The 25,250-nt window shown below is 52.5% G+C and overlaps 11 protein-coding genes across 11 annotated transcripts; 7 read left to right on the forward strand and 4 right to left on the reverse strand.

The window, feature by feature from the left end:
• Nucleotides 1–6: 6 nt before the first annotated feature.
• Nucleotides 7–1,264, reverse strand: P152DRAFT_444972 (uncharacterized protein; the record flags this gene model as incomplete). The annotated part of the gene is made up of 2 exons (XM_033677824.1): nucleotides 7–338; nucleotides 385–1,264. 2 exons carry the CDS (start codon nucleotides 1,262–1,264, stop codon nucleotides 7–9), a joined length of 1,212 nt encoding a protein of 403 aa, XP_033538408.1.
• A 264-nt stretch (nucleotides 1,265–1,528) lies between these two features.
• On the forward strand, nucleotides 1,529–2,407 carry P152DRAFT_453398 (uncharacterized protein). Its single transcript, XM_033678359.1, has 4 exons — nucleotides 1,529–1,750; nucleotides 1,807–1,913; nucleotides 1,967–2,208; nucleotides 2,259–2,407. The coding sequence occupies exons 1-4, from the start codon at nucleotides 1,665–1,667 to the stop codon at nucleotides 2,331–2,333; spliced, it is 510 nt and encodes a 169-aa protein (XP_033538409.1). The 5' UTR covers nucleotides 1,529–1,664; the 3' UTR covers nucleotides 2,334–2,407.
• Nucleotides 2,408–2,480: 73 nt separating this feature from the next.
• Nucleotides 2,481–3,301, reverse strand: P152DRAFT_469314 (replication protein A, subunit RPA32; the record flags this gene model as incomplete). Its single annotated transcript, XM_033680889.1, has 2 exons — nucleotides 2,481–3,206; nucleotides 3,260–3,301. 2 exons carry the CDS (start codon nucleotides 3,299–3,301, stop codon nucleotides 2,481–2,483), a joined length of 768 nt encoding a protein of 255 aa, XP_033538410.1.
• A 394-nt stretch (nucleotides 3,302–3,695) lies between these two features.
• P152DRAFT_453400 (ATP-dependent RNA helicase DBP10) lies at nucleotides 3,696–6,625 on the forward strand. The gene has a single exon (XM_033678360.1). The coding sequence runs from the start codon at nucleotides 3,756–3,758 to the stop codon at nucleotides 6,492–6,494; it is 2,739 nt and encodes a 912-aa protein (XP_033538411.1). The 5' UTR covers nucleotides 3,696–3,755; the 3' UTR covers nucleotides 6,495–6,625.
• A 2,836-nt stretch (nucleotides 6,626–9,461) lies between these two features.
• On the forward strand, nucleotides 9,462–10,358 carry P152DRAFT_278 (uncharacterized protein). The gene has a single exon (XM_033674902.1). It carries the CDS (start codon nucleotides 9,632–9,634, stop codon nucleotides 10,121–10,123), a length of 492 nt encoding a protein of 163 aa, XP_033538412.1. The 5' UTR covers nucleotides 9,462–9,631; the 3' UTR covers nucleotides 10,124–10,358.
• Nucleotides 10,359–11,188: 830 nt separating this feature from the next.
• On the forward strand, nucleotides 11,189–11,775 carry P152DRAFT_316 (uncharacterized protein). Its single transcript, XM_033675189.1, has one exon. It carries the CDS (start codon nucleotides 11,323–11,325, stop codon nucleotides 11,632–11,634), a length of 312 nt encoding a protein of 103 aa, XP_033538413.1. The 5' UTR covers nucleotides 11,189–11,322; the 3' UTR covers nucleotides 11,635–11,775.
• A 1,988-nt stretch (nucleotides 11,776–13,763) lies between these two features.
• On the forward strand, nucleotides 13,764–15,537 carry P152DRAFT_469316 (uncharacterized protein; the record flags this gene model as incomplete). Its single annotated transcript, XM_033680890.1, has 2 exons — nucleotides 13,764–14,249; nucleotides 14,308–15,537. The coding sequence occupies 2 exons, from the start codon at nucleotides 13,764–13,766 to the stop codon at nucleotides 15,535–15,537; spliced, it is 1,716 nt and encodes a 571-aa protein (XP_033538414.1).
• Nucleotides 15,538–16,291: 754 nt separating this feature from the next.
• P152DRAFT_453405 (uncharacterized protein) lies at nucleotides 16,292–17,556 on the reverse strand. Its single transcript, XM_033678361.1, has 3 exons — nucleotides 17,357–17,556; nucleotides 17,274–17,289; nucleotides 16,292–17,207 (listed from the first exon to the last, which is right to left on the reverse strand). Exons 1-3 carry the CDS (start codon nucleotides 17,420–17,422, stop codon nucleotides 16,645–16,647), a joined length of 645 nt encoding a protein of 214 aa, XP_033538415.1. The 5' UTR covers nucleotides 17,423–17,556; the 3' UTR covers nucleotides 16,292–16,644.
• Nucleotides 17,557–17,687: 131 nt separating this feature from the next.
• On the forward strand, nucleotides 17,688–20,418 carry P152DRAFT_426064 (P-loop containing nucleoside triphosphate hydrolase protein). The gene is made up of 2 exons (XM_033677252.1): nucleotides 17,688–17,955; nucleotides 18,005–20,418. Exons 1-2 carry the CDS (start codon nucleotides 17,836–17,838, stop codon nucleotides 20,333–20,335), a joined length of 2,451 nt encoding a protein of 816 aa, XP_033538416.1. The 5' UTR covers nucleotides 17,688–17,835; the 3' UTR covers nucleotides 20,336–20,418.
• On the forward strand, nucleotides 20,406–22,120 carry P152DRAFT_453407 (uncharacterized protein). Its single transcript, XM_033678362.1, has 3 exons — nucleotides 20,406–21,044; nucleotides 21,097–21,390; nucleotides 21,503–22,120. Exons 1-3 carry the CDS (start codon nucleotides 20,881–20,883, stop codon nucleotides 21,696–21,698), a joined length of 654 nt encoding a protein of 217 aa, XP_033538417.1. The 5' UTR covers nucleotides 20,406–20,880; the 3' UTR covers nucleotides 21,699–22,120.
• A 54-nt stretch (nucleotides 22,121–22,174) lies between these two features.
• P152DRAFT_485973 (uncharacterized protein) lies at nucleotides 22,175–24,984 on the reverse strand (the record flags this gene model as incomplete). Its single annotated transcript, XM_033682081.1, has 5 exons — nucleotides 24,405–24,984; nucleotides 24,268–24,334; nucleotides 23,052–24,214; nucleotides 22,294–23,006; nucleotides 22,175–22,241 (listed from the first exon to the last, which is right to left on the reverse strand). The coding sequence occupies exons 1-5, from the start codon at nucleotides 24,498–24,500 to the stop codon at nucleotides 22,175–22,177; spliced, it is 2,106 nt and encodes a 701-aa protein (XP_033538418.1). The 5' UTR covers nucleotides 24,501–24,984.
• Between the last annotated feature and the right edge of the window lie 266 nt (nucleotides 24,985–25,250).

Consider the following 25,250-nt stretch of genomic DNA (forward strand, 5'->3'; position numbering starts at 1 on the left):
TCATATTTATTTCATGAGCTCTTCCACAATCTTCGATTGCGAGTCCGACAACGTCGAATTAAGCGGAGGCCTTCCCGCAGCCGCAATCGGTGCCTTTGCCGACGATCTACTCTGCGCAGCAGGTCTCACCTTCGGATTGGGGGTAGAACTTGAAGCACTAGCCTTGGGGGACGAAGCCGACGATTTTCGCCGCTCCTGTTCCTTTGCTTGTGGATAAGGCCAGGCAGATTCAGCCACTGCCTGGTGCTCAACGTTGTTCAAGACCCGTGCGATGCTCGAGCTATATGTCCCGAACCACTCGCTCCACGATTGTTTCTCGCCATCGCCTACAGCCTGGGCTAACTTCCGGTCAGCGGAGTCTATGGTCATGGGAATATAACTCACTGATCCGAGGGGCCGCTTGCTCGGTAGCCTTTGCTCTCGCATTCGCTTCTGCCAAGCTTCTCGCAATATTCCCCGCTGACGTGACGCCATTCTGGATGGCACGGACATCGTCCATGGATAGGTTAGACGGTAATCGGACCTGATAGGTGCCGCTCAGAGTGACGGAACGATCCCGTTGAGCTGACGGATCTCCTGGCTTCTCTGCCCGCGGGATCTCTTCGACCTCCTCTTCATCTATGACCGGTTCACACCACTTCCTACCACGCGTCCCAGTCACGACCGGCCTCGGTGAATTATTTCTACTCGACCGAGCGCTCCTGACGTCATCTGAGCCCGCACCATGGTGCCGAAGCTCCCGTCTTGCCTCCAACAACACCTGATTCAACCGCGATAGCTCTTCTTCCCTCGTTACGGGAGTGTCCGAATCTCCTTCCGTTCCACCTGTTCCCCTTTGTCCATCCTGCCCTACCCCTTTCTTCGCGCGCCCTCGTCGTCTAGGCAATTTCGGCGCAGCTGCAGGTCGGGAATATAGCTCCCGGACCTGCTCTTCTATTTCCCGCACACGGCTCTTCAAGGCTTCAACCTCGGATGATAGAGGCACTCCGCCATCCGTACTTGCATTCGTGTCTCTTCGATTCAGTTTGCGTGGTCGTCGCCGGGCGGTGGCAGGCGGGTCTGCTTGTTCGGAATGCTGGTTGCTGGTGGCATTTTGCGGTTCGGTCCGCTCTGGTGATGAGATACGCACTCCGCCCCCAGAACTGTCACGAGAGAGGTCAGGTTCGCGAGCTAGCTTCCGTGGTCTCCTCCGTTTCGGTGCCGTTTGAACTGCGTCTGAACCCCGCTGTGGAGCATCCGACTGTGGGGGAGCCTGATACGGCATGATGTTGACCCCGCTGCTGGGCCTTGGACTGACTACTTAGTTTTACTGTAGTTAACTAGTTATAGTTGTTACCTAAAGAATAGTCAAGACGGTCCTTCATTGTGCGGTATATTTGATGTGACCCCGGTCCCCATTGCCAGGTTTCTCCAACTTCAACATCAAGGCGGCTGATGACCTATGCCAAGCCGATGGTCGAATGCGGGCAAGGGTCGTCCCGCACATGCAAGGGAGGTGTAAATGTTCACCATTCTCATCAACCATCACGAGCTCGAAGCTGATGTTGTTGGGCTCACCTCTCGTCTCTTTTCGTTGAAAAACAGTTCTCTCTATATCTGCTACTAAGACATATCTCTATGTACTTATGACTAGGTACTCAGTAGAATGCAGATGAGAAATCGCCATGGCCACTTCTGATGAAGAGATCCTGCGCGATCCTTATCGACCTATCCCGTGTCTTCCAGGCGTAAGGCCAGTTATAGTTCAACAGTAATTGGTTCCCAATTTGTGAATACATGTACGATGGCATGCTAAGATATTGACAGGAGCAATAGCTTAGAGCGATCGATTTTCTTGGATAGACCTCTTTTCGGTCCACTCCTCTTTGAGAACAAGGACTCGGATGCTCGAGACAACTGCGCAAACGAGAGAAGTACGCCTTGAAATGCTAATATTTAAGATATGAGCTAATCTAACACGCCTTAGCTTTTCTTTCATGGCTTCGGTTGTCCGTCTACATGTCCATTGTGGCCGTCGCCATCGTGATATCCTTCCACCTCAAGACACAGCCTTCGGATATAGAGCTGCGGCTTTCCCTGCCCTTTGGGCTTGTCTTTTGGTTTCTATCATTGGCATGTCTAGTCTCTGGGGCGGCAAACTATATTAAAACAGTCACCAGGTACAGTCAACGGCAAGCCTTGGTACAGTCCGGATGGAAAACGCAGCTGGTCAGTCATTTTTCATTGTTACGTTTGATACTCGTGCTAACGAATGTTAGGTATTCACCATCGTTTCGGCAGCTATTGTTGCTGCTTGCGTACTGTTCCTATCAACCAATGCGAAAAACAAATGACATGTCGTCGATGCCTGGGATAATCCTTCTTAGACATGCGCCAATACAACGCCTAGTACATGACAATGCCGTCGTTATTCTAATCGCCTTCGCACTCACCAGTGAATCTCCAGGGTGTCTTGCTACCCAGCGACAAGAATGAATACATTACATATCAAGTATAGCCCAAGTGCTGTCGTCCACTGTCGTGAAGATCAGCCCCAATCCCGCAAGCTCCTCTGCAGCATCTTGTGTTTCTTTAAGGTTCATGCGCATCCTTGTGGCAAGGTCGTGGATGTGCAACCCTTCAGTAACGCCGGAACTTTGAATCTCAGCGAACAACTTCTTTGCGCGGGTCGACGACCCAGGTGGTACCTGGGGCCCGGTTCCGGTGTTCGTGGCATTGTTCATGTCGTTGTTCACTCCCGCATTCTGGGCGCCACTGGTGGCATTCTTTGGTATGCCGGACTTGTCGAGCGGGCCTTTGGTGAAATACATGTGTACGGAGGTCGCTTCGAGGAGGTGGTATTGGATCTCGTTCAGATCGGTAACCGCTCGGATGATGGTGGTACCAACATGCTTCTTGCCGTTGAACTCCTTCAGTTTTCCGAAGACGCGACAGTAGCCGTTCTCCACCAGCGCCGATGATTTCTTGCCCTCGGCATCCATCTCTTGTTTCTCCGTGTCCAACCAATACTTGACATCCAGTCCTCCGGTTCCATCCTCCACCTTGTATGTGACGTTCGTGGCTTGGGTCGAGATGTTGCGGATCTGGGCCACGAAAGTCACCTGGCCAATAGCGGCTCCGTCGATCTCGAACTGATCGTCTCCTAATGATTTGGCATCCAGTATTTGCTTGATCGTGACGGGTCGCAGAGTATCTTTTGCGTAGGCCTGGCTCTGTTAGGAATACTGCCGATTTCGCCTTGGATTACTAGCATCCTTACCTTGCTTGCACTGCCGGGACTTGTTTGGCTACCATTTGCCATAAATCCTCCTCCGCCAGCACCGCCTTGGGCGCCGTAAGACGTCGTAGAATACCCGCCTCCACCTCCGCCGCCACCGTAACCGAAATCTGCCAGACCCTATCAGTATTGCGGTTTAAACAAATAGCAGGTCAACTTACCCATTGTGATAAGAGGCCTGGCTAGTGGTGATGAATTTGAAATGAGGGATCCCGGCACGGAGCTCGAGGTTTGTATTGGGATGAGTTAACAAAGTTGAGATGATTTCCGATCTTCGTTGGTCCTTCGAAAACTTGAGGAGCGACAAGTCGGTGCCGCGTTGGGGGACGCGTTTCGACGCGATCCCCTCAATGTCACGTGATGATAAGATAGTTGCAAAAAAAAACCCATACCATCTCCAATCTCAACCTCGCAGAACGGGATCTGAATGATCACATAAAGACTCAGTCCATGATCTTTTATTACACTTCAAAACAAAATGGCTCCTAGAGCACCATCTCCGGCGCTTTCAGTCAATGAGTTTGATATAACAGATTCCTTATTTGGCAGTGGCAAGCAGCAGTTCGAAAGTGATGGCGATGCACGGCGTCTTAAATCGGACAATCCCAACTACCAAGAGCTGGGGGTTATCTTAGATGAAGATGGAAGTGATGATGAAAAATTCATTGCGGCGCAGCAAGCGGCTTCGAACCGAAAAGCGTCGAATCTCAAAGGAAGAACGGTCAAGAAAGGAGGAGGCTTTCAAGCTATGGGCCTCAACCAGCTGCTTATGAAAGCTATAGCACGAAAAGGCTTCTCTGTCCCTACTCCAATTCAGCGAAAAACCATTCCGTTACTCCTTGAAGGCAAAGATGTGGTGGGAATGGCGCGGACGGGATCTGGGAAAACAGCGGCCTTTGTCCTTCCGATGATCGAAAAGTTGAAGACTCATAGCGCAAAGGTGGGCTCGCGTGCGATGATTCTATCACCTTCACGAGAACTGGCGTTGCAGACATTGAAGGTCGTCAAAGAGCTTGGAAAAGGAACGGATCTTCGCACGGTGCTACTCGTTGGTGGCGACTCGCTTGACGAGCAATTCAGCGCTATGACAACGAATCCCGATATCATCATTGCCACCCCGGGTCGGTTGATGCATCTGAAAGTCGAAATGAGATTGGATTTATCATCTGTTCGATACGTTGTCTTCGATGAAGCTGACAGGCTGTTCGAGATGGGATTCGCTTCTCAGCTCCACGAAATCCTTGCTTCACTTCCGCCAGCGCGGCAGACATTGCTCTTTTCAGCAACACTCCCGAAGTCACTCGTGGAGTTCGCTCGAGCCGGATTGCAAGAACCGACCCTAGTCCGCCTGGATGCAGAGAGTAAGATCTCTCCCGATCTTCAGAGCGCCTTCTTCACGGTCAAAACTGCGGAACGTGAAGGGGCTTTGCTCTATATCCTTGAGGATATAATCAAAATGCCTCAAGGGCCCACGCCGCAGGCAATGAAGCTCAAAGAACCAAAATCAGAATCATCCGGGAAAAAGAGAAAGCGAGGCATCGACGCCCCATCTGCGAGCGAGTCGCCAACCGAACACTCTACGATCGTCTTTGTTGCAACTAAGCATTGCGTCGAGTACCTTGCGGCGCTCCTGAAAACATATGGATACGCGGTCTCTCATGCCTATGGCGCGTTGGATCAGACGGCGCGGAAGGTTCAGGTTCAAAACTTCAGAATGGGCTTGAGTCAAATCATGGTTGTCACCGACGTTGCGGCTCGTGGGATTGATATTCCGATCCTTGCAAACGTTATCAACTACAACATGCCTTCGCAACCGAAGATTTTCGTTCATCGCGTGGGACGAACTGCTCGTGCCGGGAAAAAAGGCTGGAGCTACAGTTTGGCGCGAGACGCCGATCTGCCTTACCTTCTCGACCTTCAGTTGTTCTTGAGCAGAAGGTTAATCGAAGGTCGAGAGAACGATGGCGATGTCAACTTTGCAAGCGACGTTGCGGTTGGAAGTCTTCCTAAAGAGAGGCTTGGAACTCATTGTGAGTGGGTTGGTCGACTCCTTGACGAAGATTTCGACGTACAAGCTCTCAAATCAACCTCAATGAAAGGCGAGCGTCAGTACGAAAGGACACGAAACGGCGCGTCCTCCCAGAGTGCCAAAAGATCGTCGATCTTGATGAAGAGCGGACACATCTCAACCTTGAATCCATTATTCTCTGACGAAAATCACGTTGAGGCGCTAAAACGGGAGAAGATGATGGCCCTTGTTAGTGGATTCCGACCTCAAGAAACAGTATTCGAGTTCGGTGGCAAAAAGGGGGAAGTGAGTGAAGTGGCTGAGATTGCCAAACGGCGACGCCAGTCCATCCAAGCACGGAAGCAAAAGCAAGAGGTGATCACCGAGGCGGAAGTATCGATCGATGAGGACTCGCCTGAAAGTCCTTCAATGACCATTTCTCGGCTTGAAGAAGCCATCGAGCCGGTGGAGCCGGAGGTCGATATCATGTCAGATGATGATATGGAAGTGTCAATATCCAATTCTCAGAATCCGAAGACGGGAGGCGGTGAAGAAAGCTGGCGAGATGACGAGAACTTCCTCACCTACCAACCGAAATCACTCAATTTGGCAGAAGACCAAGGCTACGGCGTTCAGTCTGGGACGCAATCATCACGACATCCTGTCACTTTCCTCGAACAAGCTCGTGGGGCAACGCTTGATCTTGTGAATGATGAGTCGAAAGGCTTCGCTGAGGCCAGCAAAGTCCGGCTCGTCAAATGGGATAAGAAAGCCAAAAAGTACGTCAAGCGAAGCGTGGATGACGATGGTTCTGGGGACAAGAAGATGATCCGGGGTGAAAGTGGTCTCAAGCTTGCTGCCAGTTTCCGCAGCGGCCGCTTCGATGAATGGAAGAAATCCAACCGGATCGGAAGACTACCTCGTATTGGCGAGGCGGAAGTGACTTCGAAGGCTCGCAATGGACCCCATGGCGACAAGCGCTTCAAACACAATTCCGAAAAGGCGCCAAAAGAAGCCGATCGATTCCGAGACGACTATCACACGCAAAAGCAGAAGGTGGTCGAAGCCAAGGAGAAGCGCATTGGCAAATTCAAGGACGGCGTGGGTAAGAGTGAGGTTCGAAACGTCGATGCGATACGGAAGCAGAGAAAGGTCAAGGAGCGACGCAAGGAAAAGAATGCCAGGCCAGCCAAAAAGAGAAGGACCTAAACATCCATTTCTAGTCAATATCTCCTATTGTAGGTGGCGATAGAGTGACTTGCTCTCACCATTGGATGCTCTAGACCTCAGACGAGCGTTTTTAAATACTTTATACACTCGAATTAAGTTTTTTTCAATAACTCAAGCCATTGGCGTCATAAACAACAGTCGAGAAACGGAGGACTAGGTCGTCATTCTCTTTTTCTATCGCTCTGCAATTCGCCCAGCAATTGCCTGGGGACATTCGACGGTGATCCTGATCTTCGTCGAGCCGAGTCTCAAGAGGAAGGTTTTCATAACCTGGGAAATAAATGCCAGACCAGTTCAACGCTTTTGAAATCAATTCTGCCTTAAAGTCTCCCCAGAAATAATCAATCTCGGATGCCGCTTGGCAATATCATTCGGTGCCACTGTGGCTGCCCTATGGTTTAGCTCCCGCTCGATAGTCCTACGGAGATCAGAAACCGACCCCACGCATGCAGGAACAGGACGGGATCTCACATTATGGTGGCGCAGTCAAGTGTCACGGTGTCTGTCAGCGCGGGCTTCGCTTTTGACTTGGAATCAGGAATCTCGTGTTCTGTGTAAGCTTTCGATTACGAACGGCGTACCCAGCTTTGTCAAACTTGGATCGGGACTTTTCATCAGGGGTGAGGTCAGAGGTGGAAATTTGTCCAACCAATGCGCCAGTTTCAGTGATGTTTTCATACCGATAATCGCCCTGTCCGGTCCGAGAGCCGCTTCATTCTAGCGCTAATCAAAATATATTGGAACTGTCAATAGTTTCAATATTAACATTCATGAACCTTACATACCTCATTACCTGCCGTACTCTGACTGGGCCCGGTTCAGAATTTGCACCGTCATCCCGTCAATAATGCCCAATAGCGTCGACATAACACACGGGCCTTGTTCACTGTTCAGGTTTCCAGGTCTGTGGCAGAGCGGCGGAGCCACGCGAACATGCTGGGAACATTCGGGGGTTCAAGGCGCATCGAATATCCGCGTGGCTGCTTTCACCAAGAACAAAATCAATTATTAAACCCACGGCTCACGAGTTTACGAAGACAAGATTCTCATCGTTTCTCTCTGCTTGATTCCAAATTATCTCTCCCCATACAAAGGAACCCTAGGATACCCCGAGAAGTTGAACTGCCCTAAAAGAGGAAATCCCCTGCCACTTCGAATCTCTGATGTTCATGATCTTCCGAACTCCACGACATTCATCCGGATCGACTCAGCATCCACCTGCTTTTATCAGCCATGAATGTATCACTCCCCACAGGACACGGATCTTCGGGCCTTTTTTTCCTCCCGCAACCCAGAGAACGTTCAGCTGTCAGTATCGAACTGTTGACTGTTGAGACCTTTGCGCCTTGAGGGTCTCAATATTAAGTTTTTCCCAGCTCTCCAGACTCCAAGTCCTAAGTAAAATGACGTAGCGCAAATACCGGTAATAAATGGGCAAGATTAACAAAATTTTCCCGAGTGAGCTGCTTAGGGACACAGGCAGTGATTGTGGAGGTCGGGAATTCGGGACACGAGAAGTGCCCACTTTCCAGCGCCGACTCCCAACTACGAGGCCTTTTTTGCGGCCAGTCGAACAAGAGATACCTAGCCAGATTCCGCAGGTATGAACATCTCTCCCCCAGTAATTCCCCTGAGGCTGAAATGGGTTGTCACCTTGTCCATGCGCGATGGCTTATGAACTATTGGAGGATCTGCAGCATCAGGTCCCTTGCTCTGGGTCCATGGGATGACAATCCAGAAAACGGATCTGACTCCGGAAAATTATTTTGTGCAAACTGCAAAGTATCATCCTACTTTAAGGGCCAAAGCCGGAAGACGCATGGGAATTGGGAATCAACTAACGTTTGTGAATCACTGAAACTGAAACTTTGGATATCTTTCCTCCGATATCAATGGCTGTTTGATCGGAAAAATTCTTCGATTTTGACGGAAGGATCAGATTATGCAGGATGGGCTTGAGTCTAACCAAAATTGGCAAGTAGACAGATGCCCTGCGGGCTGCGGATGCAAACGCATATCTTCGCTCGTCCGCCGACCACCACATACCGGCATGAGTAGCAGCACTATAATTGAACAGTTCGGGGCAGAGAACATGTGAGGCTTAGGTATGGCTTTATCACCTCAATTAGTCAACCTAGAGATATTATTCCGGAAAGTCTCACATTGGCCCCTTTTGTTTGCAGGGACGCCTGGTCAAGACGTCACCAAAAGTCCCTGGACAATACTCGACTGTTGCACCAGCGAAGTTGCCAGCCGTTGGATGTGGGCGTTTGGCGGGTGCCGAACTCGCTAAATCGTTAGACCAGGAACCTTACCAAGCTCCAAGGGTTATATAGGAATATTGGTGGTGCAACAGGTTGGAGATTTTGCTGATGCCAGGATTTTATCGTTCACAATTCACAATTGCCAGAATGAGGCACTGAATTCAATCACCATGAAGCCTTCGTGTCGAAGGGGTACGGTCCATATATAGCATTGCAGCTTTACAGGCCTCGTACTCAGCATCTTCTCTCTCTTTAGATTTCTTCCTAGACGACTTCGGTGCCATCAGTTCCACGCCTGTATCGGACATCGGTGGGCTACGCATGTGGTGAGCGATGACGGGATTAATGACCATTGCAGGGGATCCGCGCGATATTAAACCTTCCAGCTTATGAGCGTCCTTCCCTTTTTCTCTGCATTTACGAGAAATATATTGGCACATGGACAGGTACTCGGGAATTATGCAGAGGTCAACTCTCTGGTTGTCGAACTCTTCTGGAGTTTCGTGTGACATAACTGGAGACTCTTTCGTTTGTGTCGACTTGTCCTATTTCCTCGCATCGGAGAGCTTCCAGGGTCCGCATCACCGTTTCTGCAATGTCACTCCTCTTATTACTGGGATTGCTCACACAACCTCGGCCTCTATCGATGCTTTGAATCCAACACACAAATTTTTCGTGCAAAGATGGAGTTGTTTCAAGACCTGGGACCCGGTTGGCAGACTCCGGAGCGTGCGCATGGCCTCATGCCTCGGAGTTTTATCATCTCGATCATTTTCCCTCACAGGACAGGGTCCATCCCGCATAGAGTGCATACGAGGTCTTTGAGCCACATGTCTTTGATGAGATTTTTCGATGCATGGCTTTCAGCACGACCATGGTCACCAGAACGAACGCATGAGCGGTGGCGTCATCAGCGGTCTCTTAACATTGAGCATGGATGACCTCGAGTGCTCGACCAGGATCGAAGCGTCGAACCGGGTTCGGATATATTACATGTGTTACAATAATAGTATCGCAATATCGGAATGCCTGGTCGGGAAGGTAACCGAAAGCTCAATGGGCCCGGTAGCCAGGAATCGCGATATTAATTCGCTTCAAGGGAGTCGGCGCGGGGCACGATCGCTGCAAACCGACCGGGTGAAGGTGTCTCATGTGGTGATTTGGAAAAGTTTCCTTGTGCAGTCTCGGGCGGAGCTTTATCCCTTCACCTACAGAAGCGGGACGGTTGGTGATGTTGGCAACGGCCGAACGTTGAACCAAGACCAGAGTAAATGCTCGAACGGTACTCCGTACCTGGAACAATTTTCCGATAGACAGGCGAGAAATTGGCTCAATGATCAGTGATGGAACGTGGATAAGATGTCATGAGAATCAATCGCTCTCAATGTCAACGCTTGTTCTCTGTCTTCAGACTAGAAGGGATCATGAAAAATCAATCTATCTTCGGATCCAAGAACCGCATCTGGGCCCTCGCCGCTGCTTCCCTAGTTCTTATCAGCATCTCTGGTTATATTAATATGTCTATATTAATATAAAAACGGTCTGTTCGACCCGATCTATGCTGGGTTCCCTGGACGACAACGTCGTCGGGGTCGAGAAGGTTGCTCGACCTATGGATTCGATAGCTACGGGTTTGTGATCAACTGGTTATACGGAAATACTAATTATCCTATCGAGGTCCGTCTGAACGGACAAAGGTTGAAGGCAAAATGTCTGGCCATCCTCAACTGTCTCTGAAACGCACCAGTGGAGCTCGGGGGTTATAATTCAGAAGCCCGAGGCCCATCGTTCGGCCAGCCTTCAGAGTTCAGATGGGAGAATCAGAGGGTTGAAGCTCGAATCGCACATGTAAGAGCGGTCCGAATACTGACTTGACATTCATCTTCCGGCTGCGAATGTAGATGGACCGGTATTCGATGGACCTTGACGAGAAATCCACAGTCGGACCATTTCCAACGATCTGCGACAGGATCAACCACCAATCAATCAGTTTACGTCAAGCGACAAGCGGGTCTGTGACTCTGTATTTTGTGCGACACGGGTAGAAACAATAGCCCCACACAATTTGGTCCGCGACATAGACGTTTAAATTGATTCAAAAACAGGACGCATTCACGGGATGGAAGAAGGTCTGGCCAACTCGGTTCCGTTCTGAAGGGACCAAGAAGTCCGGTGCATCCGAAAACCGCTGATATGGGAGGCGAGAGTGTCTCAAATTGATAGACCTGCGAGGCTTGGGATGGGTCATTCGGAGAGGTGTGATAACAGGTTGCATACAATCCGGGGTCGAGCAGAGTGATCCTTCTCACAACTGTGCATGAAGCGCATCTGCTGCTGCATTTGCCTTTCAGAGTATCATTTGATATTAGCACCGGACTCGAGCGATGGTGGCTGATAGGACTTAGGAGGGCAGATCAGCATATCACACTCCTCCATTTCGGTACCACGAGACCTGCAGCCTATGCACACAACCTCCGGCGATGTAGACCCTGCACAAAGGCCGAGCGAAGTGCCTGTTTCGGTCAATTTGGCTTGAAGCTGCAATGGTCACTCGTTCGCCAGGCATCTGGCTTGTAGGATGTTTCCTAGGAAAGCAAGTCGACACTCGAAAGCAGAATGACGACTGGCAAGGTCAGAATTTCAGATTGAGGAAATGTCCAGAAATCGGCACGACAAGGACTCACTCCTACATTAGCTCCCGTACCTCACCGTCCCTTGAAAAAGGAATTTGGCTTCTTTGTCTAGCGCTGATCAGCGTTGGTGGCTTCCTAGTTCCTCGGCCTCACTCCGTCGGAGACCCCACAATGCAAGCGTTATTGCTTCCTGCAGCATCAGATCTCAGGGTGCGAGGGTGAGTTAGTGACTGTCTCGTCGTCAAGTCCACATGTCACCAAACAAGACCGGAGTCATGAAAAATGGTACAGATCTCAAATCAATAACCATGGCGATCGATGATCATGGAGATTGCTCCATCGGCATCAAATCTTGAGGTTGCCTTAGCAGAAGCCGAGTCATAGATCATGATACCATATTCCTAAATACTAGTCCGAAGAGTCAAGATCTCCCTTTGATAACCTCGATGTGTCGAAGGAGGCGTCAGACTAGGAAATAGGAAGATTCAACCACCTCCGGAAGAATGCTAACAACCCTTGCACTGCCGGTTTACTGCCGCTTTAGAGACGAGCCGACCGGGCTATTGAATTGCCAATCTGAATGTATGATTGGAAGCGCCATGCGAGCGTCTGCCGGTTCGTCTGTGAGGTTCTCGGCCTCCAGGGTTTCGCTACGGTATGGCTGTATGGATAATGAGAAACTGGAACAGGGCTACCCATTTAACCCAAGTACCCAGTAAACGTCGAACCAGGTTCAAAATGCACGGCTTGTGTTTTTGACAGGCTGGCCTTTACCGTATCCGTCGGAACGCCGTTCATGCATCGATAAAAAGCCGATCGACGGATCCAATAGGCCCAATTCGATAACTCGCACGTACCACTAATGGCCATCCGGACACCATGCTCTTTTGGTGATGTTCGCAGGGCTATTTGACAACCTGACCGAGCTCAAGCCACTTGTTTTCAACCTGAACTGTACGGTAGTCGGTATTATTAACAGGATATTTGATATTACCGTTCAGAGGTTAGACATCTGGTAAGTTCTCAGTCGTGTCCGTGTGAGCGCCGCTGTTCTATTGTTCACTTGGCCCTCTTCTCCTCCTCCTCCTCCCTCCTCAATTCCCCCCCTCAAGAACATCTGGTCGATCCTAACGGCCGGGTTCGTTACCGACGACGACCGCCTGAAACGAGCCACAAAGGTACTATGCTCATCATTCTGTTCCACTCTCATATCATCGAGGCATGGACAAGTGGTGCCACTCCAAATGCCCTTATATCACCCCGCTCACAAGCGGACGGTACTCCATGCTCCCCAGTCCCCACCACTACCTGGAATTCTCTCCGACGGGCCCATAAAGCTTACAGACTGAGTATGGCACCCGTTCCCGCGGGCGTTTTCCTGTCAATGATCTGCATGTCGCTGACTAGGCGAGATCTGTGAACCCAACCTTTGTCCTAGTGAACCACTGCGTGCCAACCGATCTGGGTATTTAGTATTGCATGCATTCCACTCTCACAGGGGTCCGAATACAGCTCCTCTCTTTCCTCTCTTGTCATTCACCTGCTCTTACTTCATTTCCTCCCTATCGACTATCGAGTCGCTCTCTCATTATCTGGAGGCGCCAAAAGCCCACCGCGCCGGGTCTCCCAGCCGCCTTCATCTCCCTTTTCAGTATTCATCGATTTCTCTGGAGTGGTTCGATGTCCCAGTTCCGCCTCATCCAATTAGCCTAGGTCGTGGCACACCGACCGGCTTATCAGATAGTAACATCCACTTGCCCGGAGTGGTGCCATTTGCAAATATCTTCCAGCGCGGCACTCTGCCGCAGTAGATGTTCACTTGTCCAAGTAAGAACTGCAATTCCATTTATGTCCTGGCGCTTTCGGCGACATTTGTTGCGGTCTATAAGTCAAGAACGTTGTTTAATATCTGCGTTTAAGTGTCGGCGTGAGGGTCAGGCTCTGATGGATCGTAGCTTATATTCCCTACCAATCCTGTTAGGCGTTAGCAACAGAACAACTTTACTATCTGGTCCGTATATATTCAACACCCCACCTCCCTTCCACGGACCGCTGGATCTCGAGATATATATCACCGTCATTGGCTCCTGCCGATTCCAGGAAGGACTGGCGATTTCGATACTACTGGAGTGCCAAAGCAAGGAAACCCCTGGTGGAAAGTTTGCGACTTCCTAACGACGGCGGGACCGCAATCGACTGTGGATATGCATATCTCGTCCTTAACCAACGAACTATTTCTGCCTCAGCCATCAGCGGGGCACGGTTGGGTTGTCGAAACTCCAGTGAGAAGCAAGAAGACGTCGGAACGGTTGAGGACGGTGTCGGAGTCGCTTTCGTATCCCTCCCCTCCTATGTCCGAGCCACCGTCTCCAGTCAGATATCCGGCCTCGATTGCTGCAGACATACCGTCCGACTCCCCCCGGGCCCGAGAACTGGAGCAGAGGAGGTGGCAGAGTTCCTTTCAGCTCCCACCGACGTCTGCCCCGCAAGTACCAGCTCATGCCGCAGCTCTTCCGCAACCTCCCAGGACATCTCTTCCGGGGCCCGCAACGGACCAATTGAGACCTGCTACCGCAACTGCCACCGCTCATCTGGCAACCGCTCATCTGGCTCCTGCACCATTTGGGGCGTACGGGCCAACTGCGGCTCCGGCGCAAATGTCGACGATCCAGGCCACCGGGCAATTCCAGGGGCCACTCATCCGGCCCGGGCGAGCAAGGAAAATGCCCAGTATGAAGAAGGCCAACGTCGCAGCTGCATGCGTCAACTGCCGGCGGGCTCATTTAAGTTGTGATGTTAATCGACCATGTGGGCGGTGCGTGACGTCAGGGAAACAGGTACGGACTCCCTCATGCTCTTGACAATACAGGGACACTGACTCCTCGGAATGAACAGGATACCTGCGTGGATGTCGAACACAAGAAACGCGGCAGACCGCGGTTACGTGACCGAGAGCCTGGTGAAGCTGTACCGGAAGTCGGTATTCCCCAGCTGCAACCTCTCTCCGCAGGGGCAGCGGCAGAGCAACTTCCCACTCCATCGGGGCGAAGATCAAGATTGCGATCACGGCCTCAGAGTATCAGCTCACTAGCCGAAATCACACAAGGCGCGATACATCAGCTTGGAGGCTATTTGCGGTCGCACATAGGCCCGGCACCAGCAGTGCAAACGCCCCCACAAGCGCCTCGAGGCCTCGAGGCCGACGCCAGCAATCCCGTAGCATTCCTCGACCTGAATCTGCAGATCCTGAAAACAAACCAGGCGTTTCGGGACTGCACATATGGCCCAGGGGATCCGCGGGGGCGCGAGCTGGCCTACTTGGTCCAAAGCCAGTGTATTCCGCAATTGCAGCGCCTCCAGAGCGACCTGCGTGTGGAACGGGCGGAGCGCGATCCCACTCACCTGCCGCCGATCGGGTCGAGCGACGGAGAGAGAGCGGTTTCCGATGTTGAGGAGGGGGATATTGCGCGGATTACGCAAGGGTTCACGGAGCGGAGGGACATTTGGAGGTTTATCCTATCAGGTGAGAACGCGGCTGCCTTGCCGGTACAGATATCGCTGGCACGGACAACGACCTTCTTCGTAGTGCTCGTGTTGCCACGTATGCCTCCGCCGAGAGGAAGGCCCTTCGAGACCCCCTCACATATGTCTCAGCAGGGCTTCGCGCCTAGACAAACTGTTAGCGGTGAACCAAGTGGCCCTGCATTCTCCAGCCCTCACTCTCCCTTTACGTCGATCCACGCCACTGCGACAACACTACCTCCTACGCCGGGAACGATTCCTTTCAGCCCATCAGCAACAACCCGACCCGAGCAACATGGCCAAGAAAGCCGCCCGACCTCTCGCCGAGCTGAGCAACTTCCACCTCCGAATCCATTCCATCAAGTTTCCTTACCACCACCGCCACAAGCCGCCACCTCCTCCCGAAGTCCAGTCCATGACCTCCTCAATTCGTTCGACCACCAGCAACGATCAGCCGCCGAGAGTTCGAGCGTCACAGCGCAACAACCCAGCCCGGAGACAAGCCGTCGAAGAGAACGAGAGCCATCGGCCACGGGGTCGCAACCGGACCATGACGACGGGCGCAAACGGCGGCGACTGAACATCGACGAAGTATTGGATTGAACGAAGAATGATATGAGGAAAAGATATCTTGCAATAGGAGCATTGGAGCGCGAGTGATGCATTTAATAGAACCGAGAGAAGCAAGGAAAGTCGTGGATGATGCGACGGGATGGATCCATTCAGCAAAGGACGGATAGTGCCAAATATTGGGATTGCCGCATATATTTGGCCGTCTAGTCTATACATACGTTTAATTATTCGGTTCATGGAAGCGTCATTGTAATTGCATTGGCGGAGAGGGGAGTTGGCATTCTGATATCCTGGGTTAAGGCAAGGCATCATGGGAATGTATATCAACATCTTTCAAGATACGAAGTGTATAACAGCGCTCGCAATATAAGAGGAGGGGATAGAATGATTACACACGGGAACGTATGTGCAATATCTAGTTTATATGACCGCGATATGATGGCAGCCCTAAGCACCCATTCAGGGTGGTGCAGCCGGGAACAAGATTAATCACCGAGCCGCTGATCACCAGTCCCCGAACTTCTGCACCGTCCGATAGTGACACAAGAACGGTCGACCAAGACGGCAAAGTACAACGAAACCGGGGAATATCCAACCGATGATCAAGATGTATCGCTGATTCCTTAGGGGTTGTACAGGCTGGACGATCGCATCCCTGGCGCGATGTTGTGCGTCGATTTGGAGAATTTTCTGGCGTGGCTCCATGCATACCGCGGTTCATGCAGGCCAGATGTTGTCGCCCAGCATGGCCTTGGGAGGTTATCTTATTAGACGGATTGGACGGATCGCAGACCTATTCCGTGTAAATATTGCGACGGGATGTCATCCTCTTGTATATTAGTGTAGCTGCACATGCGAGGTATAGTCAAGCTTGGGAACCCAACCTCAATATCCCTGATAACTTCCACGTGCGTACTATCACATCAGTAGAGGGAGCGGTAGGAATTACTCCTAGCAAAACCTCATATGGTTTGTCCATGAGACTTCCATGAATGATACCGCGATCGTCTCAACCATTGAGACGTCACGAGTCTATGTTGGCTCTAAGTCCACGAGGAAAACTTATCGTTCTCCACAGGAACGAGCCCCCAAGCGCCCATCGCCATGCAAAGCAAGTAACCAGCAAAACGCTCCCTATCACCCCAGCACCTTCAGCTTTTTCTTTTTCTTCCCCCCCTCCTTCGGCTTCCCCTTCTGAAAGTCCCGCCAACTCTCTATCCGCTTCTCCCTCGTCTGCTCCCAACTCTGCTCATGCTCCCGTTTCCGCTTCCGCTCCGCGATCTCCTCCTCCTCCTTCTTCTGCTCCCGCCCCTCCTCCTGCATCTGCGCCTTCAGCTGCTTCCGCCGCCGCACCTCGTTGTCCATCAGCACCATTTTCGTCTTCTCGCGCCACGCCTTGCGGAACTCCGCGTCCGGATCCTTGACTTCCGGGCTGTCGACCGTGAGCTTGCGGTCGCGCATGAGGAGCATGCGCGCGTCGGCGATCGCTTCGTCGAGCCGCTCGCGGAGCTTCTCGTCCATTAGTTCGGTTTGCGCTTTCTTGAGGCGGTCGAAGGCGTCTGGGGCGAGGGGGTTGGAGGTCTTGTCTGGATGGATGAGGAGGGATTTTTTGCGGTAGGTGAGCTTGATTGCGGATTCGGGGACACCGGGTTGGAGGTCGAGGACCGCATATGCGTCGAGTCGGAAGGCGTTGAGGATTCCTAGGCCATCGGGTTAGATCTGCGGCCAATAGATCTCGCGTCGATAAGAGGTAGGGGGGGTATTACTGTCAATCTCGGCATCCTAGGAGAGCAGCTGGTCAGTAACAGCACTACCGCAAAGCGTAAGACTTGTAATTATGCTCACGAACCTTATCGAATTCCTTGGATTCTCGCTCCAGCGCATCGAGGATGTCCTTATCGTCGTCTTCAGCCATGCTTAAGTGGGTTCGGAGGTGTTCTGTAAGTGGACGAGGGAGTGAGACCTAGTAGATGGCTCATTCACAAGAGAAACCTGGCGCGTAAAGTAGAATATAGCGATGTCTTCCTAGACAGATATGCAATATCAAGAACATATCAGGACTGAGACGGGCCGCCCCTCACTGGGTCGCTGCAGGTGGGCCCCCTGCTGTGGCTCACCACCCAGACGACCTATGGTCTGCGCCACCTAAATTTTCTTGACCATCACTGCAGATCTGATATCCGCGAATGTCCACTGAAATCTGCCCGTGATTTTATTGCCACAAAGATTCGCTTGACGAAGAAGGCTACCGAGGATCTCGGAATTGGGTTTTAGCAAGTTCCGTGTAGGAAAGGTCCAACTCATCAGGGAATCCTCAACACCGGCACCATGGGGAATCGAGTCGAGAAGAGCCAGCAGAAGAAGAAACGGGGAGCAGGTTTCGGTCAAAGCAAGCGGAAAACGGACCATACCCAGATTGAAAAGCTAGAGAAGGCCATTAACGAGCTTGTAAGTCATCCAAGATTGTTCCAATTGCCTGATATCTGACTCTCCGCAGGACCCCAAAGAGGATTCATTCAAAGATTTCGCTGACCTTCCGATTTCCGACATTACCAAAGAAGGCATAAAAGCCAATCACTACTCAGTGCTCACCGACATCCAGGCCAAGGCCATCCCATATGGGCTGAAGGGATCCGACATACTTGGAGCTGCGAAGACCGGGAGCGGCAAGACCCTAGCATTCGTCATTCCGGTGCTAGAGAACCTCTACCGCGCACAATGCATAGGGAAAGATGCTGGCCTAGGCGCGATGATCATCTCGCCGACGAGGGAATTGGCGATCCAAATATTCGAAGTGCTCTACCGGATTGGACGAAAGGGACATCTTTTCGCCGCTGGACTCGTCATCGGAGGGAAGCACTTGAGAGAAGAGCAGGATGCGCTCGTGCGGATGAACATCGTGGTCTGCACACCTGGTCGCATACTTCAACATTTATCCCAGACGGTCAATTTCAACGTGGATAACCTTCGGATGCTGGTTCTAGACGAAGCGGACCGTATCCTCGACATGGGTTTCCAGAGAGATGTGGATGCGATTATCGACTACCTGCCCAAAGAAAGGCAGACAATGCTATTCAGCGCAACCCAGACCAAGCGAGTATCCGATTTGGCAAGGTTAAGTCTCCAAGACCCGGAATACATTTCAGTTCACGAAGCAGCCACGGCCGCAACTCCGCAATCGCTTCAACAGAATTACGTCGTCGCACCGTTACCGGAGAAACTCGATACCTTGTGGAGTTTCTTGCAGACGGCGAAAAAGTCAAAGATCATCGTGTTCCTGTCTTCAGGGAAGCAGGTTCGATTCGTATATGAGAGCTTCCGCAAGATGCAACCCGGCATCCCACTGCTGCATCTCCATGGACGACAGAAGCAATTTGCAAGGCATGATATCACCTCAAGATTTGCCAAAGACAAGACGTGCTGTCTGTTTGCGACCGATGTGGTTGCGCGAGGCATTGACTTCCCTGCTGTCGACTGGGTTGTCCAGGTCGATTGCCCCGAGGACGCCGACACTTACATTCATCGCGTCGGGCGAACCGCAAGATACGAGCGAAATGGTCGAGCCATTCTGTTCCTCGACCCCACCGAAGAGGAAGGGATGGTGAAGCGTTTAGAGCACAAGAAAGTGCCGATTGAGAAGATCAACATCAAGGAGAAGAAGCAGAAGAGCATCAAGGATCAGTTGCAGAACTTGTGTTTCAAAGATCCGCAACTGAAATACCTCGGACAGAAGGCGTTCAGCTCCTACGTCCGATCCATCTACGTCCAGAAAGACAAAGAGGTGTTCAAACTGGGAGAGCTACCTCTGGAAGAATTCGCGGCCAGCCTCGGTCTTCCCGGCGCCCCCCGAGTGAAGTTTATGGAAGGAGACGACATGAAATCTATCAAGAATGCCCCGAGACGCGGCATGTCTCCTTCCGAGGACGACACCGAGGAAGAAGAGAACGATGCTAAAGATGCCAAAGGAAAGGCAAAGGTGCGGACTAGGTACGACCGTATGTTTGAGCGGCGTAATCAAGACATTCTGGCGGATCACTATACCAAGCTCATCCGGCCGGATGAAGAAGTAGACGAGTCAAAGCTGGCGGAAGACTTCAATGGGGAGGCCGTCCAGGACGACTCCTTCATGACTGTGAAACGACGCATCGCTGTCGACGAGGACGGTATTGGTGCGTCGTCATCAGACGAAGAGGACGCCGCTTCGGGTGGAGCCGGGCTCCCCGTGAAGAAAGTGGTGGCCCTTGCCGGCGCTAAAGAACCGCTGCTCATCGACTCCAAACGACGGGAGAAGCTGCTGAAATCGAAGAAAAAGTTGCTGAACTTCAAAGACCACGGCAAAAAGATCATCTTCGATGACGACGGCAAACCGCATGAGGTGTATGAGCTGGAAGACATCGACACGTTCAAGGCGAAGGGTGGGGCTGAGGAGCAGCGGAAGACCTTCTTGGACGCGGAGAGGCAGCGGGTGCAGCTGGCGGATGTGGAGGACAAGGCGATGGCGAAGCAGAAGCGGAAGGACAAGCGGGAGAAGCAGCGAGAGCGGGAGCGGGAGGAGTTTGAAGAAGAAGCGAACGAGGAGGAGGAGTTCGGGGTTCAGCTAGGTGATCGGCATGCTCGACATATTCCGGTCGATCTGGGATCGGATGAATCGGACGAGGAGGTTGAGGCGCCTGTGAAACCAGCTAAGAGGCCGAAGAAGTGGTTCGAGGACAGCGATGAGGAAGAGGGTGGTAAGCCTAGCAAGAAGCGGAGGAAGCAGATGGATAATGCCCCTGAGACTTTGGAGGACTTGGAGGCTCTGGCTGCCGGGTTTCTGGGAGGGAAATAGGGTTAGTCATGATTGTAGACATGCATTGAAATTTCATGAGAACTTCAATAAGACCCATTAAAGCCGTTAAATGAATTGATCCGATGTATTACTTCATATTTCTGTGAATTCCTCTATCCTCGTCCAATGGTTGATCTTCCTCGTCGTCGTAGCTGCCCAATATTAGCACATTTGGCAAATATCGCCCACCGTAACGCATCGCAACCTCCATCCAAAGTTTTGTGAAGACCAACCCTGAGAATCTCGCTGCATGGTATTGTACCTGCATCCGCCTCGTCACGATCATGGCCTCATTATTTTCCAAAGCTCTTCGGAGGCCCCAAACATTATTCGTCCAGAACCAATGGATATGGCGAACGCCCGCGATCCGGGCCGCCTCGACGGTTGAGAGCGACCCTAAAGCCCGACCAGCAAAACGAGAAGCTGAAGAGGAGGGGATCCGTGAACAGCTCGAATCCCTCGAGATCGGTTCAAAATTCACGCCCGAACAAGATGCTGCCCGTGCCGCGAGGCAGGCCGCAAGACGAGAAGCGAAAGAGGCTCGAATGCGTGAAAAGCTCGATCCCAACTACCAGGCCGAGCAAGAAGCCCTCCGCGCCGCCAGAGAACAAGCCAAAGCCGACGCTGACGCGGAGCGACTCCGTGCGAAGCTCGAATCCATCGGTATCCCCGAAGCGCCCTTCTTCATGGGCCAGAAAGAAGTCTACCTGTCCGTGTCCCCCTCCCAAATATTCTGCATCCACATCACTAACCTCTTCTAGCCCCAACATCCGCATCGCCCTCCTCAAAACCCCCCAACACCCCCCCTCGTTCGCCAAGTTCCTCGTCCCCCTCACCTGGAACAAGCTAGACCTGCGCGACTACCTCTGGAACGTGTACGGGGTGCACGCGGTGCGCGTGCGCGTGTACGTCCAGCTGCAGCGCGTGCGCATGGACAAACCGCGTGAGAAGTACCCGGCGGCGCGCCGCTGGTTCCGGCCGCAGAGCAAGAAGTTTATGACGATCGAGATGGATGAGCCGTTTTATTGGCCGCCGGACCCGGAGGATTTCGTGGAGTATGTATTCCTTTTCTCTTACCATTCTTGGAGCCGACACTGCGGGTTTGGAGATCATTTTCCGGATTGGATACGATTGGAGGGAAATAAACTGACGTGAATCGTTCCATAGGTGGGATAAGGACACGTTCGACGCGGCGAACAAGACGAAGATCAAGGAACGAGACTCGCGGATGCCGATCGGGGCGATGGAGAAACCGGCGGGGGCGGCGGACCTGCGGGCGCTGGCGAAGAAGTTTGTGACCGGGTCGGAGAAGTGGACGCCGCCGACGGATCCGTTTGGTCTGGATCGGCATCTGAAGAAGTAGTTGATGTGAGCAGGGTGATTGAGAGGACGGGTGGAGGGTTGTATGATAACAGGAAGGGTCTTGCTGATGGTGGGCGGACATGCATCGTGGTTGGGTTCGAAACGGTGTATGGACTGGCCGTCGACTTGTACGATACACAGGGATTGAAGGTGGTCAGGATGAGGTACATTACTGTTGTCGCTGGATACTGGTCATAAACCGATGAGGGGCCATCACACCCCTGAAGCTGCTCTTGGTACATGATGGGACCATTGGTACGTCTACGAGATATTCAGTCCGAGATATATAGAATCTAGGATGGTATCTGCACGATTGACTCCGTCATTGCGGTAAATGTAAGGTAGCTCAAGCTTGACTACCGCTGTTACATTTGTTGCCTTATGGACGCTACGTCGGTCCTAAATCCTACGAATCTAACGAGTTATCCAAGCATGTCGCTCAAATTGCTCTACTCGTATATCGACAACCATAACCCGTCATGCCACTAGCTTCACCTCCGCCTTCTTGATCGTGTCCCTCGCGGTCGTAATCCGTAATCCCATCCTACATCGGTCAGCCACATTCCGCACCACCAGAAGTCGAGCCAATCACTTACCTCGCATCAAGATCATACGCCTCCCAATTCGCCACCTTCTCCAACCACTCCTTACACTCCGCCAACTTCCCCCTCCGCGCCGCCTCCCCCTCTACCTCCATATCCCCCCACTCCTCCCACCGGATAATCGCCATCTCATAATGCGCCAACGGCAGCGACCAATTATCCTTGTTCCCCCCCTTAAATGCCGACCACGGCTCTCCCAACACGTTCTCCCTCAGCCCCACCTCCGCCTCCTCCGTCCGCCCCAAACTCCGCAACGTCGCGCTTTTGAGTACCGCCATCACCCCCTTCTCATCCACCTCCTCCTCATCCCAGGGCACGGCGCCGGCGCCGGCCTCGCTCCACGCCAGCCGCTCGAGCGACGTAGCCAGGTGCTCGGGGCGCATGCGGCGGTAACCGTTCCAGAAGTAAATCATCTCCTCGAAGGGGGAGACGCCGGCAGCGGCGACGAGGGGGACGGAGAGGGCGGTGGCGCGGGATTGCCATTTGGTGAGCTTGCGGGCGACGAAGATGTCGAAGGGGAGGGGGCGGGAGAGGAGTTTGCGGGCGGAGGCGTTTTTGGGGATTTTGGAGAGGAGGGATTCGGCTTGGGTGGCGTGGGTTGTGGATAGATCTGCATCTTTTTCTTTGTGGATGCGGTAGAGTTCGATGTGGGCGCAGGCAGCGATGTAATAGTAAAGGGAAGGGGACCAGTTGTTCAATAGAACGCACTCCATCTGTTAGCATGTGGAAATAGCTCACGGCGAGCGACTTACCTTTTGGAACCCTTCCGAAGTTCCCTCATAGTCATGCCCGTACATGCAGTTCAAGCTGATTTCGAACCATTGAAACGCCTCGACCTGTTTCAGCGGAGATTTCGGGCTGTCTCGCAAAAACTGCACCGCCTCCTCCAGATTTTTCTCGGCGGACATCATCCGCGCCTCCTCGAGCACCCAAAGCTGGCTCTTCGGATAACGTTTCCTACAATCCTGAAGGAGGTTCCTGCATCGTTCCTTCGGGTGACTCCCACTGCCCACCCTCGGCAGGATATCGCAGAAGCCGACCATGACATTGTAGTAGCCCAGCAACACCAGCCCGGCAAAGGCGCCGTTGATGTTATCGAACTTGGAGGCCTGCCATAACATGGAGATGGCGCGCTCCCGGTCGCCCTTGATGCCGGCGATCTTGAGGAGCATGCTGAACGCCGGTGGGACCAGGGAGATCAGGAGGAGCAGCAGGCCGAAGGCAAGGTTGATACCGGAATGGACGAAGACGTCAGTGGGGTTACCGGTGATGGCCTCGGGGTCCGGGCCCTCTTGGTACGGGTTAGAAACGACAGATTGAGATCGAACAGGTCCGGTAGTGCTGCCATTTGGCTCCTTGATGCTCCCGTTGGTAAAGGAGACTGTCCTCACTGGGTTAGTTGCCGGTGGCTTCGCCGCTGAGCCGTTTTCGGAGATTTTCAGCTTCTCTACTTCCTTTGTTGGGACCGCTGCCTCTCGAGTAGCTTCCTCCGCATCGAAGAATTCGTCCTCTTCCGTCTGGTCGCTCGAATCGATCGGAGACGATGCTTTACTGACCGGTATGGATTGGTCCGGCTCGGGTTCATGCTCAATGGTCGCAGATCTTGAGAGCGCTCGAAGAGAGGGAGTCTCGTTAATGACATTATAGCCATGCTTCTCAAAATACACCCTTTCTGCCTCCACAATGGTGTTGAGGGTCATATACGCTTTCCGCATCTTGTAAAATCCGCGAATCGCCTCCGTCAAACTCTCATTGAGTGTGGCGATAACCGCCGCCATGATCTCCGACAAGGCCATGGCATATCCGAACTCGGACCCCGGAGGATAGATATTCGACGGGTTGGGATTCAGGTCTCGCTGAGCTTTCCGTTGGAACTCTCCAGCGCTTGTCGCAGCTTCTGCAAGGCGGTCTGCGGCTGGATAGGGAGGTGTTAGGACTAAGAGGGCGGTTGGGTTGGATCCCACCCACCTAGCTTCATATACTCCTTCTCAAAGCCTAAGGTCGCCCGAAGGAAGACCGTGGTGCCTAACCCTAGCTATCAGGAAGTTAGATGAGATCCCTCTTGTATCAACTGCAGCGGTGGGGATCCACTCAGGCTGCCTTACAGAATGATACGGCGACTTATGCTTCGAAAGGGCTTCCTCAGCTCCTTCCACATCATCGTCCATGATTTTCAGGACACCTAATACGCAGATGAGCATTCTGGTCCCGGCACTGACGACGCATGTGATCGGACGGAGAGCATACCCTTGAGTGAGTCCTCCACTGCGGTCATTCAGTCAGTAGAAGCCGGGAAACGGGGCGATCACGAGGGATTCCTACACAGAAACATCTGCTCGTCGACGCCCAAGTCCGGGGACGCGGCGTCCGCGCTCTTCGAGCCTCTCCACCAGCTCTTCATCATGAACGTGATCGCACGGGACCCTGGGGATACTGAAAAGCGGAGCGGTACGAGATACGGCAAGGAGACCAAAAATGAGCCACGGGGGACATCCAGAGAACGAGAGTAGCACAGTTGAACAATACCGATCTAAAAACGCAAGAGGAAACAGGAAAACTCAGAATTGGAAATCCAATGGCTCTCTCGGCATGACGAGGGACTGTGGACGACGTTTAAGAGGGACTCGGACATCGAGCTAGAGATCTCGGTGCCATAACTGTCTGACACTCCGGTCTGTAGGTCTCCGTAAATGAACCTAATTCCTTGCCTGTGATAGCGGAGGGGGGCGACAAGGGGCGCCTGGCCTGGCCGGAACAGGGATATGGTGCCTGAATGCCTGAATGCCTGCACCCTGATGAACCAGACTTTTGCCCCGCGCGGACCTGCGATCTCCCGTTTCCGCTCCAGCCAATCGGTGAAGCCTCGGATCTTTTGAATCATGTGACCTCTTCAATCCATAAATCACGTGATTCGTTCGATCCTGGTATCCATCGATACATCCATCCACCTC

Source organism: Eremomyces bilateralis, assembly GCF_010015585.1.
Source record: "Eremomyces bilateralis CBS 781.70 unplaced genomic scaffold P152scaffold_1, whole genome shotgun sequence".
NCBI classification, from domain to species: Eukaryota; Fungi; Ascomycota; class Dothideomycetes; order Eremomycetales; family Eremomycetaceae; genus Eremomyces; species Eremomyces bilateralis.